The sequence below is a fragment of the Canis aureus genome, chromosome 1 (genome assembly GCF_053574225.1).
Source record: "Canis aureus isolate CA01 chromosome 1, VMU_Caureus_v.1.0, whole genome shotgun sequence".
Taxonomy (NCBI): Eukaryota; Metazoa; Chordata; class Mammalia; order Carnivora; family Canidae; genus Canis; species Canis aureus.
This window is the reverse complement of record NC_135611.1, coordinates 119,897,192-119,911,731: the sequence shown is the minus strand read 5'-3', so window position 1 is coordinate 119,911,731 and position 14,540 is coordinate 119,897,192. Positions and strand designations below refer to the sequence as shown.

Here is a 14,540-nt window from a genome sequence, read left to right as displayed (position 1 = left end):
TTTCATATTGATGGAATCCTACAGTCTGGACTTTGAGTCTGATAGTTGTTTTTAGTGTAAGGTTTATGAGATTCACCTATGTTGTTCTATTTCATTGCTGAACAGGATTGCATTACATGGATGTGCCTTTGTTTGCCCACAAGCTGATGGATGTTTGGCTTGTGTGCAGTTTCTGGCTGCTGTGAACTTGTGTGTTACAAGTCTTTCTAGACCTACACCTTCATTTCTCTCTGGTGACTTGCTGCGGCGTCATAGTGTCTGTGTGCGCGCGGGCCTGTGTGTGTGCACCCGCACGTGTAAGGATCTGCCAAACCACGTGTACCATTTTACATTCTCATTGCACCATATTTGAGAGTTCCAATAGGTCCACATTCTCAATACGTAGTGTTCTCAGTCTTTTAATTTTTGCCATTCTGTTGCATTTGCATGAATGTTTATTTGCCTTTCTCTGGTGGTAAAGAATCTTGGACCTCTTCTCACTGCTTACCTGGCCCTGTGTATCTCCTTTATGAATTAGTGTTTGCTAGTATCACAGTGTTTGCCCATTTTTTAGTTTGGGTTGTCTTGTTGAGTCTTAAGAATTCTTTGTAGATTATGAATGTGCTTTGTCAGATATATTACAAAAATTTTCCTCAGTTGAAAAGCAGAGGTTTTTAATTTTGATGAAGTCTTCTTTTAACACTTTTTTATTTTACGTTTTGTGCTTTTCTTGCCATAAGAAATCTTTGCCTACCCTAAGGTTGCAAAGATTCCTTTCTTTTTTTTTATTCTAGAATTTTTATTTTAGAATTTTAGGTTTTACATTTAGGTCTGTGATCTATCTCAAATTAATTTGCGTGCATATAGTGTGGATAAGGGGACCTGGGATCGAGTCCCACATTGGGCTCCCTGCATGGAGCCTGCTTCTCCCTCTGCCTCTGTGTCTCTCATGAATAAATAAAATCTTAAAAAAAAAAAAAAAAAAGGAGGACAACTCTTCACAGGCAAGTGTACAAAGGGTGGTTGCTGTGCATTGGTGGTTCCTGGTTGCTCCAGCATCATCTGTTCTTTTTTTTTTAATATTTTATTTATTCATGAGAGACCCAGAGAGAGAGAGAGAGAGAGAGGCAGAGACACAGGCAAAGGGAGAAATAGGCTCCATGCAGGGAGCCCAATGTGGGACTCAATCCCGGGACTCCAGGATCACGCCCTGGGCCGAAGGCAGATGCTCAACCGCTGAGCCACCTAGGGATCCCGCATCTTCTGTTCTAAAGACCTTCCTTTCCTCCTCAATTACATTGGCACCTTTGATATAAATTAAAAGATCGTATCTGTGAATTCTGAGTTCTTCCTTCTGTTCCTTGGTCTCTTTGTCTGCCCTTATGCAGTACCACATTGGCTTGAATGCTGTAGCTTTATAAGTAATCCTGGAGACTGGTAGAGGAGTCTTCCAATTTGCCAGTCTTCTTATCCTTCTGACTGTTCCTTTGCATATCTACAGAAAATTTTAGAATCAGCTTGCTAGTTTCTACCTAGAAGCCTGATGAGACTTTGGGTGGCACTGTGTTGAATCTTTAGGTTAATATGGGAAGAGTCAACATTTAACAATACTGGGTCTTGTCCATTAACATGGTATATCCATCATTTCATTTATCTAGGCCATCTTTAATTTCTCTAAGCAATGTGTATACTTTTCAGTAGAATGATCTTGTATTTATTGTGTTAAATTTATTCCTAGCATTTCTTGCTTTTGGATGCTAATCTTATTTTTCTTTGAACTTCATGTTTTGATTGTTTAGAAGTGCAGTTGACTTTTGTGTCCTTACCTTGTATCCTGTGACTGTAACAAAGTGAATTATTTATGTGCGGTTCTGCACAAAGAGGCAGGGGGCAGGGGAGGTGGCTGGAAAGGAACCCTCCTGGTGTGCCCAGGACCGGGGGTTTTCTGGTCACATGGAATGTCCAGTGCTGAAAGCAGGAGAGCCCCCAGACAAACCAGGACCAGCTGGTCACCCTCTCTACAAGGGAGAGTCCAGTCCACAAGCTTCATTTTGTCACATCTGTTCTGCCAACTTAATGTGTCTCCAGATGTGCTAATGCCATGCAGAGATGACAGCCATAGACTGTCACAGCTGGAGCCTGGATTTTGTTCTCTGTGTGTGCTGAGGCTTAGCACAGAGTCTTCTGATTGGGAAATAAGGGGGGGGAGGAAACTCTCCCCTTTACTCCCATCACCTTTAAACAATCACCACTTGCATCCTAGTACATATTTAGCCTGCCATTTTTCTTTGTGTATGTGTGTGTTTAAGATTTTATTTACTCATGAGAGACAGAGAGAGAGAGAGAGGCAGAGACACAGGCAGAGGGAGAAGCAGGCTCCCTGCAGGGAGCCCGATGTGGAACTCGAATCCAGGTCTCCAGAATCAGGCCCTGGGCTGAAGGCAGCACTAAACTACACTGAGCCACGGGGGCTGCCCTTTTGTGCATTTTCAAAAAGATTTATTTGTCATTGGCATATATATTATGCCCTGCTTGTCCCTCAGAACGTTGTAGCAGGTGTATCTCTCCTCCATGCCACTATGTGGTCCCTGACTGCCATCATGCAGTGAGCTGATGTCTAGAATGTCGGACTGTTGGGGCCTCTAAACCATAGCGGCAAGGACTTCCCCAGAAGAGGCCATCTGCCATGCAGGAAGGGATGTTGAACTTCCTGCCTAAGACGGTGGATAAGCACTGAGGGTTTGTTCGGGCAGCTTCCTCCACCGTGCTGCAGAAAGGTGACAGACATGTTACCTGTCTTCCTCTGGGGAGGGTCTGCAGAGGACCAGTGAATGGGAGAGATTGTGACGTGTGCTGTGGAGAAGGGGAACTGCAGGGCCTTTGGGAATATGGGCAGGGAAGGGCTCTCTGAGGGGTCAGCTGCACTGAGGTCCAAATGATAAGAAGGATCCAGCCATGGGAAGGCCTGGAGAAGACTGTTCCTGGGAGAGGAACCAGTGAGTCCCCAGAGTAGGAGTTAACATCGAGTTTTTGTGGTTCAGGGTAGGGCCGGTGGGCAGTGAGAGTGGGGAAAACAGCAAGCAGGGGAGCTTGGGGACGCCACAAAGGAGAGCCAGGGGCTTCAGTCCTGTGAGATTGATCACAAGGGGTGACCTCACCCCTTCCTCCTTGCCTCCCAAGCAGCACTGTCCTTTCCGTCCTTCCAGCAGGGGACTCCTCCGTCCTGGCCTCTGCTGGGGTAGCTCACCACCTCATGCCTTCATGCAGGCTGTTTATTTGTGTCTGGAGTGCCTTCTCCATACTCTTGCTAAGATACATGCAACCCGACGTTGCCCCAAGATACATGCAACCCGACGTTGCCCCTTGCACACCACTTGCATGTGAAGAGTTTTCCTCCTTTTTTTAAAAAAAAAAAAAAAAAGATTTTATTTATTCATGAGAGACACTAAGAGAGAGGCAGAGGGAGAAGCAGGCTCCATCCAGGTTGCCCAACATGGGACTTGATCCGGGTCTCCAGGATCAGGCCCTGAGCCAAAGGCAGCGCTAAACTGCTGAGCCACCGGGCTGCCTAAGAGTCGTCTTCCTTGACCACACGCTAGCTGTGGCCCATCTGTCGGCGTGTGGATTGTGGGGGGTGGGAGTCCCTGTAGGACGTGGCCTATCTCCTATCCCTAGCGCCTCCTGCTTAGTGGGCTCTTGATAAAATACTGCTTGTTACAGGAACAAAATCGGAAAGAGCTCAAGAGAGGGATGCTATTTAAGAATGATTTCTATAAAGTGCAGTTAGGGAATAAACAAAGGAACTCTTGTAATGAAGCTTTAGAATGCTAAGATTGGGGCCCGGGTGGCTCAGCCGGTTAAGCATCTGCCTTGGGCTCAGGTCATGACCCCTGTGTCAGGCTCCCTGGCCCGGCAGGGGCCCAGCCTCTCCCCATGCTCATGATCTCTCTCTCACTTTCTCTCTCAAATAAAATCTTTAGAAATAAAAAATTTAAAAATGCCAAGATTAACAAAAAGTCTTCCCTTAGATTTAAAGGGAAACCACAGTTCTCTGTGGTGAGTATGGGAAGGTTTTTGCTGTGTTTATTGGCCAGTTTCCTCGTTCAGGTTTCCATCCCTGCTTTGGGCGCTTAGGTCAGATGCGGATTTCTGCAGAGACCTTTTTGGTTTAGATTGAGTTTGTTTTCTGAATGTGGTTGTCGATTATTTTTCAGATAATACCCTTTTATATTTCGAATGCAACGCATTACTTTGGTCGTATAGTTGATAAACAAGTGGATCTTTATTCAACTCTTAATGCTGAAATGAATGAGTATTTTAAAGGTAACAGCAATAAAACAAGTGTTGAAAAGGTGGAGAAATTTGGATTATATGGATTAGCAGAAAAAACACTTTTCCACAGGTAAAAGTTCTCTGTATTTCAGCTCTTAAGAGTTGTGAAGCATGCGGCAACTTTAAGTGGTATCGAATCCCTGTTTCCCCCTGTGTCCCTCTGACCCGGTGTGCACGTATGAAGCCTGGCTGCCCCCAGGAGGGTAGGGGGGGCATGTCCACCCCCGCCCCTCAACCCCCAGCGCAGTTCTGCACCTGACTCGTCCAATCCTGGGCATCTGCACACAGGGCACAGAAGACAGGGTCACATTTACACACCGACGGTTCTGGGGCCACCACGTGTGTGCCACCTCCATACATGCCTTCACCTCACTTAACCCTACGTAATTCCCGTAAAACAGGTCCCCTCTTACAGGTGAGCAGGCTGGGCCTTGGTGAGATCACGTAGGCTGTGCAGCATCAGCTCAGTGAATGGCACGATTGGGGCTCCGACCCGGGCCGTGTGCCCCAGGGGCCTGCTCACACCCTCGAAGGCCACTCCTGGCTCTCTTGGGGTAGCCTAGGCTGGGAAATTTTGTAACTTCACTATTTACCGTGTTGATTTTCATCATTATTGTCTGGTAAAGGGATTTACTCTATTCAAAAGTGCTCTGTGTTTTTATACTTCTGTGCACTTGAATTAAATAAGCCATTCTGAGTGGTGTTGACGCTCTAGCTGGTTTTTATTTCTCGCATGGAATCAAGCCTTGCAGCTAGAGCCTTCTTGGATTTACTGGGTAGGTTGAGGCAAAGATTGTTTTCCTTTGGGGTCTCTGTGTTACACTGAAGCCGCGGTGGTTCTCCAGGGTTGAGGTGCTGGAGATGAGCCAGAAGGAAGACGCCTGGGGTCCAGACCGTGTCCTTGTGAAGTTCATAGACGAAGGCCGGACGGGACTCATCACCAGAGACCAGCTGCTGCGTCTCCCCGAGAAGTTCCACGCTCTGCCCCCCCAGGCGGTGGAGTTTATTGTTTGCAGAGTGAAGCCTGCCGACAACGAAGTTGAGTGGAATCCAAAGGTAAGTTTATTTTGGCTTTTTATGCCCTGTTGCCTTTTAGGATATACACGGAATTGAGGTTTATTTGAATGTAGAGTCTAGAGTTTGGGTGAAATGCCTCCTGTTCCTGGACAGTTAAAGACCCTGGTACAATTCAGTTTTCTGGGGGAAAAAAATAAAAAATAAAAAAATAAAGACCCTCGTACAGGCGGCCGTCGTCACCATTCATGCTCACAGTCTCAGAATCGGTGTGAGGGACGCATCAGGGCCAAATAAAGTGGCCGTGAGCCTGGGAAGCAGCAGTGTAAGCACCAGGTGGATGCCCCTGTCACAGGCAGGCAGGGGCGATGGACACTCCCTGGTGAGGCCCGGTGCCTCCCCTGGCGTTGGGAGGCCGGGCCGGGAGAGGGAGTGACAAGGGACACCTCCTGTGGGCCTCCAGGCTGAGGCCCTGGGGTGTCACCACGCAGGCCAGGTGCGGAGGGAGGAGAGCGCGTGGTGCACGGTGCAGCCACCCCGGGGCGCTCCCCGCCGGCCGTCTGCCCATCACGGAGCCGAGTCCCTACTGACGACGCTCCTGACTCTTCAAGGAAGGTTAAATTTCATACCATCCGGCTAATGGGACGTGGAATAAACCATCGCAAAGTAAAACCACTTTGGATCATAAACAAGGTCAGACGTGGTCCAGGAAATAACCGGGTGCGTGTTCTCACGAAGCGGACGAACACGCGAGCTCGCTGTGCAGGCTACCGAGAGACTGCCTGCCGAGTGGCCGTCGCCCGCCTTCCGCCAGCGCTGGCTCGGTGTCCTCCGTGGGCACGTGCCACGGAAGGGTCTTCTGTGCGTAGTCTTTCAAATTAATGTGCAAGCTTCAAGGGTGATGGAAGAGTCTGATCTTGGGCAGCCCGGGGGGCTCAGCGGTGTAGCGCTGCCTTCCACCCAGGGCGTGATCCTGGAGACCCGGGATCGAGTCCCACGTCGGGCTCCCCGCGTGGAGCCTGCTTCTCCCTCTGCCTGTGTCTCTGCCCCTCTCTCTCTCTCGCTCTCTCTCGCTCTCTTTCTCTTTCTGTGTGTCTCTAATAAATAAAAAATCTTTAAAAAAAAAAAAAAAGAGTCTGATCTTGGGAGCCGGCTCCCTCCTGTCTCGGTCAGAGTGAGAATGAGACACGCCGTGCCTGCCAGGGGCGTCCTGAGAGAAGAGCAGCCCCGTGCTCGGGACGGGGTGCTCGGACCCGGGGCCCCTCAGCTCCCGGGGTGCTTCAGCCTCTGAGCTTCCAGAGACAGACTGGGTGACTGTTCACAGAGGGGGGCGAGGACGCATGGTTGCATTTTGGGGGGTCCACAGGTGCTGTTTGCTCTGTCCTTATTAAGTTCCCCTGTTACTATCCTTGTCTGCACAGGGACACGATGGCCTCTGTCACCTCCCTCACAGGGTGGTGGTGAGACTCAGGTGAAATTCAATGGAAACGTTTTTTTGTGAAACTATACAGCCTACACCGAGTAAGATATTTTCCTAAAGCTTCAGAGAAGTTACATAAGTGGTTCTTTTCCTAGGTTACCAGGTACATTCATCATAAAATTATTGGAAAATTGCACGATGCCAAAGTGATACTGGCTTTGGGAAATACAGTGTGGGTCGATCCAATGGTGAGTATGCAGTTTTCTTTCTTTTTTTTTTTAAGATTTCATTTACTTAGAGACTGTGCACGTGCACGCACGATCAGGGGAAGGAGCAGAGGGAGAAGCAGACACCCCACTGAGCAGGGAGCCCAGCCTGAGGCTCAGTCCAAGGGTCCCTGAGATCATGACCTGAGCCAAAGGCCATCACTTAACTGACAGAACCACCCAGGTGCCCCCAGTGTATGGTTTTCTTAAAAGAAGTCTGTTTTGGGATGGACTTCTAAAATTATTCCTGGTATTCTAATTTTTTGCTTGAATAATGGTTTGTCTCAAATAAATGGAGGCTTTGGGGGTTCTGTTTAGGGAGAGCCGGGGTTTTTCCCATGTTATTTGGGTCATGAATTTGGTTTTTTGTTTAAGGGAATCCTTTATGTTACAACTCAGCGCGCCCACACAGGGAGACAAGCTTATGAAACTCTCCTTGTGACAGTCTCTGATGTTATGATTCTATCCCATTGTTTTTTCAAGCATTGGTTGTACGCTGTGAATCAACGTCACACTGTCCACACCGATGGGGAAGCCCCATGTCAGGACGGAGGTGTCCACATGGGATCGGTCATGTGGAGGATTCTAGTCCTTGGGTTTTCAGAGATAGGTTTTATTATGTTTGCAGTTTCCATCTCATTCCTTCACCAAATATTTATTGAGCACCTACTCTGTGTGCTGGGTCCTGTGCGGGACACTTGGCTTCTGTCCGTGAACATAAACTCCTACCCTGTGGAGCTGACATAGGGGTGAGCAGGACTGAGTGTCAGACCAGGACCTGTACGTGGGGCCTCTGTGCGTCCCCTCCCATGCCAGCATCGCCCCCTCTATCTGCCTGCACCCCGAGAACTCTGCTTTTCAATTTGAGGTTTTGCTCCATTGGACTTAAATCTTAACTGGTATGTTTATAACACAAGAATTCAGTTCATAAGAATTGTTCTGCTGAAAGTTATTTTTATGAGACAGGAGAAGCCTTAACACCTACAAGGAAGAGTTTGGGTGTAAGATTAAGGGTTCAGAGGAGAAAATGATTTTTAGCACAGAAGGTAAAGATTACCGGTGCAGGTCAGATGAAGATTTGGGGTCTTGGTTTACATAATAGTCGATATTCTGGTTCTCGATTGGGAGGAAAAAATGGAATCTTTTTAGAGATTTTTAAAACTATAGCTAAGGAAATGAAGAAGCAAAAAAGAAATCCACCCGTCAGCTTCCACAGCTTGTATAGCGGTGTCCACGGCACCGTGGGGGGGAGGCAGCCCTCACACCTGCTTCCTTCTCCACTCACACCTCTCGGCCCCCAGTTTGAGTGGAGAGAGGCTCTCCTGCCATGCACAGGTGGGAACCTGTTCCCAGTGTTCACTTAGGAAGGTCTCCAGCTGGTCTCAGCCTGGCTCCCCTCCCCCAACGTGAAAGGGACGCCCAGTCCTGGGTCTGCACCTCCCATTGACAGGAGGGGAGGAGCACAATGTTGCAGAACCTTATCTTTTGTATAAATTAAGATGGATGAGAGTATTTGGGTTGCAGAAGAAAACCAGTGGAGGAATCTGTCCAGAACACAGGCTATAGGGCCCTGGCATAGGCCCTTTCTGGGCACTGGCACCTCTGAGCCTTAGGGTCCTCCTTGTTCAGGAAGATCTAAGAGTTTTGTGTGTGGTCCCAGCATCCTAGGGGCTCCCCGGCCCCTGACCCCATCATGCTTCTGCAGGGTGGGAGTGGGCTCTGGAAGAACCTGACGTGTACGCTCAGTTATGAAATCACCTGGGAGCTGTGAAGGGAGCCCACGTTCGCCCAGCATGGCACAGTGAGAGCGCTGGGTCGCGCAAGAGCCTTTTCCATTGATTTGAGAGTTCAAAGAGCGGTTCCCACAAATACACTTTTTCTTTGATTCAAGGTGCACATTACAAGACTTTCAAACTTGAAAACATCTGTCATTGATTATAACGTGCGTGCTGAAATTTTGTCGATGGGAATGGGCGTTGACAACTCAGAGCATACAGAACAGCTGAAGACATTATACGAAGGAGCTAAAATGCCAGCTGGTGAAGGAAGCCTGAGCCAGGCCCTGTGAGTTTTAATCTTCCCTTTGGAGGTGCCGTTTGGTGGGACTAGAAACAGGAGTTTATAGGGGCCTTTTTTAAAGTTGGGTAGGTTTCTGAATCCCCATGTTTCCATCACTCACCTCCAATAATTTCTCAGATTTGGGGAATCTCACTTTATCCATACCTCAATGTGCAGTTTTATTTTTGGTGGAATATCATAAAACAAATCCCCAGCGTATTGTTTCACCCATATGTCTCACAGAGTAAGGTTTGGTTAGTGTTTATTGACATGCAGGAAAGCACACACCCACGGTAAGTGTCGTCAGGTGGATTTTCTGAGCACAGAAGCCAGACCCCAGGTCAGAGAGGGTGTGAGGCGCAATCGTGTCCTCCTCCTCCACCTCCTCCTTCACCTCCTCCTCCTCCTCTTCCTCCTCCTCCTCCTTTACCTCCTCCTCCTCCTCCTTCTCCTTCACATCATCCACCTTCTCCTCCACCTCTTACACGTCCCTCCTCCACTTTTTCCTCCTCCTCCTCCTCCTCCTCCACCACCACCACCACCACCACCACCACCACCACCTTCTCCTCCACCTCTTACACGTCCTCCTCACCTTCTCCACCTCCTCCTCCTCTTCCACCTCCTCCTCTCCTCTGAGAATAGGAAGAAGGTCTGTGAATGGGTCACGGAGCCGTACAGAGGCCCACAGTGTCAGGGGCCCCAGGAGAGGTGAGACCCTGGCCGTCCCAGGGGGCCTGTTGCCCCTGACTCTGGGAACGGGGGGAAGGGTTGAGAATGGGTCACAGAGCTGCACAGAGACCCGCGGTGTCAGGGGCCCCAGGGAGAGGCAAGACCCCGGCCATCCCAGGGGGCCTGTCGCCCCGACCCTGGGAACAGGGGGAAGGTGCAGTGACTAGAGCAGAAGGGCGGGAGAGCAGCCCAGGGCCAGATCTTGTTGGGCCCTTGGCCATTTGCGAGGACCAGGCCCTGCTCCGAGGAGGTAGAGCCATGAGAAGGTTTGGAGCAGAGCAGCGACCCCATCCAAAGGGGCTCGGCTTCAGTGTGGAGAAGGTGGGGTGGGGCCGAGGCTGTGCCAAGGGTGGCTCGGCCCGGGCGGCCCCTGGAGGTGGCGCGAAGCAGCTGGTGTCCGAGTGTTGGTGGTGGCCTGTGCTCCGCGGAGCCCCGTGGGCAGGCCCGGGCCTGGCTGCGAGCCCAGAGGAGCGAGTGCCAGAGTCTGAGAGCTGAGCCCGGCAGAGGCGGGGGGCCGAGGAGGAGCAGCAGCGAAGGAGGCCTGGGGACAGACCCCCAGATGGCAGGGGAGGGCTTCCCGGTGCAGGGAGCCGAGAGGAGGCCCGACGGGCGAGCACGGCCAGCGACCCTGGCATCCGCCGCGGGGCCCCTGGCGACAGACGAGCGCAGGAGAGTTTTTCAAAGAGCACGATGCAGAGGTTGAAGTACTCCAGTCTGAAGTCGTTAGTTTTTACCTTAATGCATTTGGGCCTGTGGGATTAGGAGACCTGTCCGTTCTACAGGCTTGGAGGCAACAAAAATCGCTCCACACTTGCTTGTAAGATATTCTTTTAAAAACATGTCTTGAGAGTTGAGTGGACTCGATGGAAACGAGGCTCGGTCACCTCTGTGAAACCCAGCAGCTGCACCTGAGCCCCGGCTCTGTTCTGCCCTCGGCACCTCGGTTCTGTGTGTGCGGGAGTCCTGCACACCTGTGGGCTCACACACGAGGTGGCCGTGCAGAGGACTGCGAACGAGGGTGGAGCCTGCCCCGGGGAGCCTCCGTGTCAGGAGCTGGATTGGGAAGCCGTGGTGGCGATCGGATCGGAACGAGCAGAGTGGTGCTGTCCTCACAGCAGGTTGGGAAAGAGGACAGACCCTGGGGACGTGGAAGGTCTGGAAGCCAGGGGGCTTGGTGACTGACAGGCATCGGGGGTGTGATTGTCTAATTCTGAGCCCTGGGCCGGCGAGGGTATTGGCCAGGTGGACAGTTTCGGGGTGCTCATTGGGGAGGAGGAGATACTGAGTTGGTTTGGGACACGTCGGGTTTAAGGATTATGGGGAGCGTAAGCCCGGGGCTCAGGAAAGCGGGGGAAGGCTAGTCGGCCGGTTGTGGAGAAGAGTCACAGCTTGGTGGCTGTGCGACGACGGGTGGAACCCCAGCGGGTGAGGGTCTGGTGAAGGAGTGAGAGCGATGGAGTAGAGCATGCGACGGGGGGTCTGGTGCTGCAAGTGGGGAGGACGAGGCCCAGGGAGGGGTCCCTGCCTGGGTGGTTGGAACACAAGGTGCTGCCTTTGCCACTTGTGGGGTGCTGCGCACGGGCTCCATGTGTCACCCAGCAGTCCCCATGGAGGCACACGCACCCCCGCTCACCATGGACGTGTGTGTATGGGCTTGCTCGTTTAGGCTTGAACTCTCTCTAACAGGCTGCACAGAAAGTATGAATTACGCTGTCACCCACGAGGAAGGCAGCTGGGCAGCTGGGGAACAGGCGAGAGGGAGATGTTCCGCTGTGTAGGACCTTTTCATTGTATTTCAAAACATTGAACCACGTAAAAGTGGTTCCCTCCTCAAAAGAAAAAAAAAAAAAACGTAAAATTTTCTGAAGGACGAGGCAGCCCTTTCTGTACTAATGTGGCGTGACCTATCTCTAGTTATTAACTATGATCAAAGGGGCAGAGAAGTGAGTGGAGTAGGGTCCGTGTGTTTAAGGGATGCGCACGTGAGTTCTACATAGTTGGCGTGATGCTTGCTTGTGCAGAGGTTTGTAGATGGGACCCAACCGGGGAGGGGGTGTCTCGGGGAGGAGGTGCTGGGGAGCTAGGGCAGGGGGGCACAGGTGGCTTTTACTTCCTCCCCTTTTATCCATTTTGAAGAGGGGAGCAGTGCTGGTCATTCTCAAAGGTAAATGGTTTGAAAGGGAACCTTTTTGGCAAACGGGTTCATGCCTGTATGTGTCTGTGTGTTTCCGTGATCGGCCCTGGGCTTGCCACTGGGGCGCGGCAGTGAGCGGAGCTGGGGCCCTGACCGTCCTCCGTGAAGGAGTCGCAGGCCCCACGCAGGTCTGGCCGTGTGGTTGGCACCTCGTGGTCAGTTGCTGCCTGCCTCCCCCTTCGCGCTGGGAGGGCCCCGTAGAGAGCCCGAGCTTGCGGTGTCTTCGACTCGGAGCTAACCTGCACCTCTTCCACCTAGCGTGCCTTCTCCAGCAGAGGATGCTGCTCGTCCGCAGAGCCCACGGCAGGACGACTCAGAAGGAGGTGCTGATGCCCAGGCAAACCCAGAAATCCAAAAGCATGGTTGGTGATTTAATACATGGCTCACTGAGGGGCGCCTGGGGGGCTCAGTGGGCTACGCTCTGCCTTCGGCTCAGGTCACGATCCCGGGGTCGTGGGATGGAGCCCCACGTCGGGCTCCGCACTCAGCGGGGAGCCTGCCTCTGCCTCTGCCCCTGCCCTGCTCGTGCACATACACACACACACTCGCTCACTCTCTCTCAAATGAATTTTTAAAAAATCTTTAGAAACCATGGCTCCCGGGATCCTTGGGTGGCTCAGCAGTTTAGTGCCTGCCTTCGGCCCAGGGCGTGATCCTGGAGACCCGGGATCGAGTCCCACATCGGGCTCCCTGCATGGAGCCTGCTTCTCCCTCTGCCTGTGCCTCTGCCTCTCTCTCTCTCTCTCTCTGTGTCTCTCATGAATAAATAAATAAAATCTTTAAAAAAAAAAAAAAACATGGCTCCCTTAAAATTATGAAAGCTCGGGAGTTTTCCAGCATCGACACTTCCCACTTCTGGATGAAGTCTATAGAAGGTGACATAGACTGGTCTTACCTAACTTCCTACTCTTGACATTTCAGTTTCTGATATATTTTTTAAAAACTTTTCCTTTTTGTTAATTGAGGTATAATGCTCATCCAGAAAAGTACACACATCCTGAGCGTACGCTCATCAGAGCCGTTGACACGTGTGTACGTGTCCACTGATGCACTCGAACATTTCCAGAGCCCCAGGAACCCCCTTCATGCACCTTCCCCGCCTGAAACCCGTCCCAGGAACCGCTGTCCTGACTCCATCACCATCAGTTTTGCTGATTAGAAGCACACAGTCTACCCTCTTGTGGCTTCTCTCACTTGGTGTTCTCTCTCCGTGAAATTCACGCAGATGATCGCAAGGAGCGGTGGGGACTTTCTTGCCGCTGAGTGGTGTTTCGTGACACAAATACACCACAAGTTGCACATCCGTCCACCTGTTGGTAGACAGGGAGGCTGCTTTCAGTCTTTGACTATGATTAAGGCGGCCACATTGTTGCTCACGTCTTCAGATGGAAGATTCAGGGGTGTTAGACTGAGTTCAGATGCTGTTTTAGGACGTGTCACGTTCGGCACTGGTTCCTCGCGTACAGTGGCGACCAGATGACTTCCCCTCTGGCAGGCGCCTCTGCGGCTCTCAGGCGAAGGTGGCCGGGGGCCACCGCAGAGAAGCCTTTGGCTGCTGGTGGTAACGCTGCTCCGTTTCGGGTCGTGCATTTTTAATTTTTGCTAATTATTCCTCGCGAGTGGACGCTTGGAAACTGAGGCTGTCAGTACTTCCTCAGCTAAAAGTCGCATGGACAGAGTGAGTACACGTAGGTACATAGAGTGCACGGTTACGGATGAATAACTTACTGGAACATTTGACTTTCTGCCCAGAAACGTTACCTGAAAACACGAGTGATTGTTCCCGTAGCAGAACCACAGAGCCTCCGAAAAGGTACGTCCACCTGCTGCCGGGGCCCCTTCCCCACCCGCCCCGCGAACGGACAGTGGTGCCCACGTAAGTCACCGTCTTCTCTCCTAGCTTCCACCCACAAATCAAGTGGTTCCAAAAAGACGATGTGGTCATACTGAAGATAAAAATAAGGAATGTAAAAGATTACAAATGTAAATATTTCAGAGATAGAGTCGTTTTCAGGTAGGTTCATGTGTGTCTCGCCAGAGTTAGATCGGAGTCGCTTCTAACACGCTAAGAGAGCGGCCTTCTTTCTGTGCACCTAGTGCCTGGGCCGGAGAGAAATTCTACTTGGCCGACCTGGAGCTGCGGGCCAACATAGTGAAAGATGCCTGCGAGTGCACGGTTACGAACGAGGAGCCTGTGATCACCCTTGCAAAGGAGACGAGGGCGTCGTGGTGCAGCCTCCTCAGACAGAGGGTGAGTGGGGAGGAGCCGGCAGGTCTCGGCGCCGCAGCGAGCCTGACCTAGCCTGTCACTCAGCGTCACCCGTTCCGTTGAACAGAATCCTAATGTGGCTTTTGATTTCGATCACTGGGAAGAATGTGAAGAGGACAGCCACTTCCCCCAGGGTAAGTGGGGGCTTGGCGGAGGTTTGGCCACTGGCCGTGGCCCTGGGGGTGGGCGTCAACAGGAAGCCCTCATGTGACCCTGGTGGCACCTGCTCCGGGTTGAGGAGGTATCCACTCGTAATTAGAAGCGTACCTTCTTGTGACA

At 51.4% G+C, this 14,540-nt stretch overlaps 1 protein-coding gene across 4 annotated transcripts in view; it reads left to right on the top strand.

Moving 5' to 3' along the window:
- TDRD12 (tudor domain containing 12) overlaps window positions 1-14,540 on the top strand; it is a 70,740-nt gene that overhangs the window by 54,127 nt on the left and 2,073 nt on the right. For 3 of the 4 annotated variants that reach the window (XM_077856163.1, XM_077856157.1, XM_077856164.1), the window contains 9 exons: window positions 4,194-4,381; window positions 5,157-5,367; window positions 6,901-6,993; window positions 8,903-9,075; window positions 12,251-12,354; window positions 13,745-13,805; window positions 13,893-14,006; window positions 14,090-14,243; window positions 14,329-14,395. In XM_077856163.1, the coding sequence (XP_077712289.1) occupies window positions 4,194-4,381; window positions 5,157-5,367; window positions 6,901-6,993; window positions 8,903-9,075; window positions 12,251-12,354; window positions 13,745-13,805; window positions 13,893-14,006; window positions 14,090-14,243; window positions 14,329-14,395 (1,165 nt within the window). Of the gene's footprint in view, window positions 1-4,193; window positions 4,382-5,156; window positions 5,368-6,900; window positions 6,994-8,902; window positions 9,076-12,250; window positions 12,355-12,578; window positions 12,838-13,744; window positions 13,806-13,892; window positions 14,007-14,089; window positions 14,244-14,328; window positions 14,396-14,540 lie in introns of those variants that run through there. The other variant, XM_077856173.1, reaches the window with a different exon arrangement.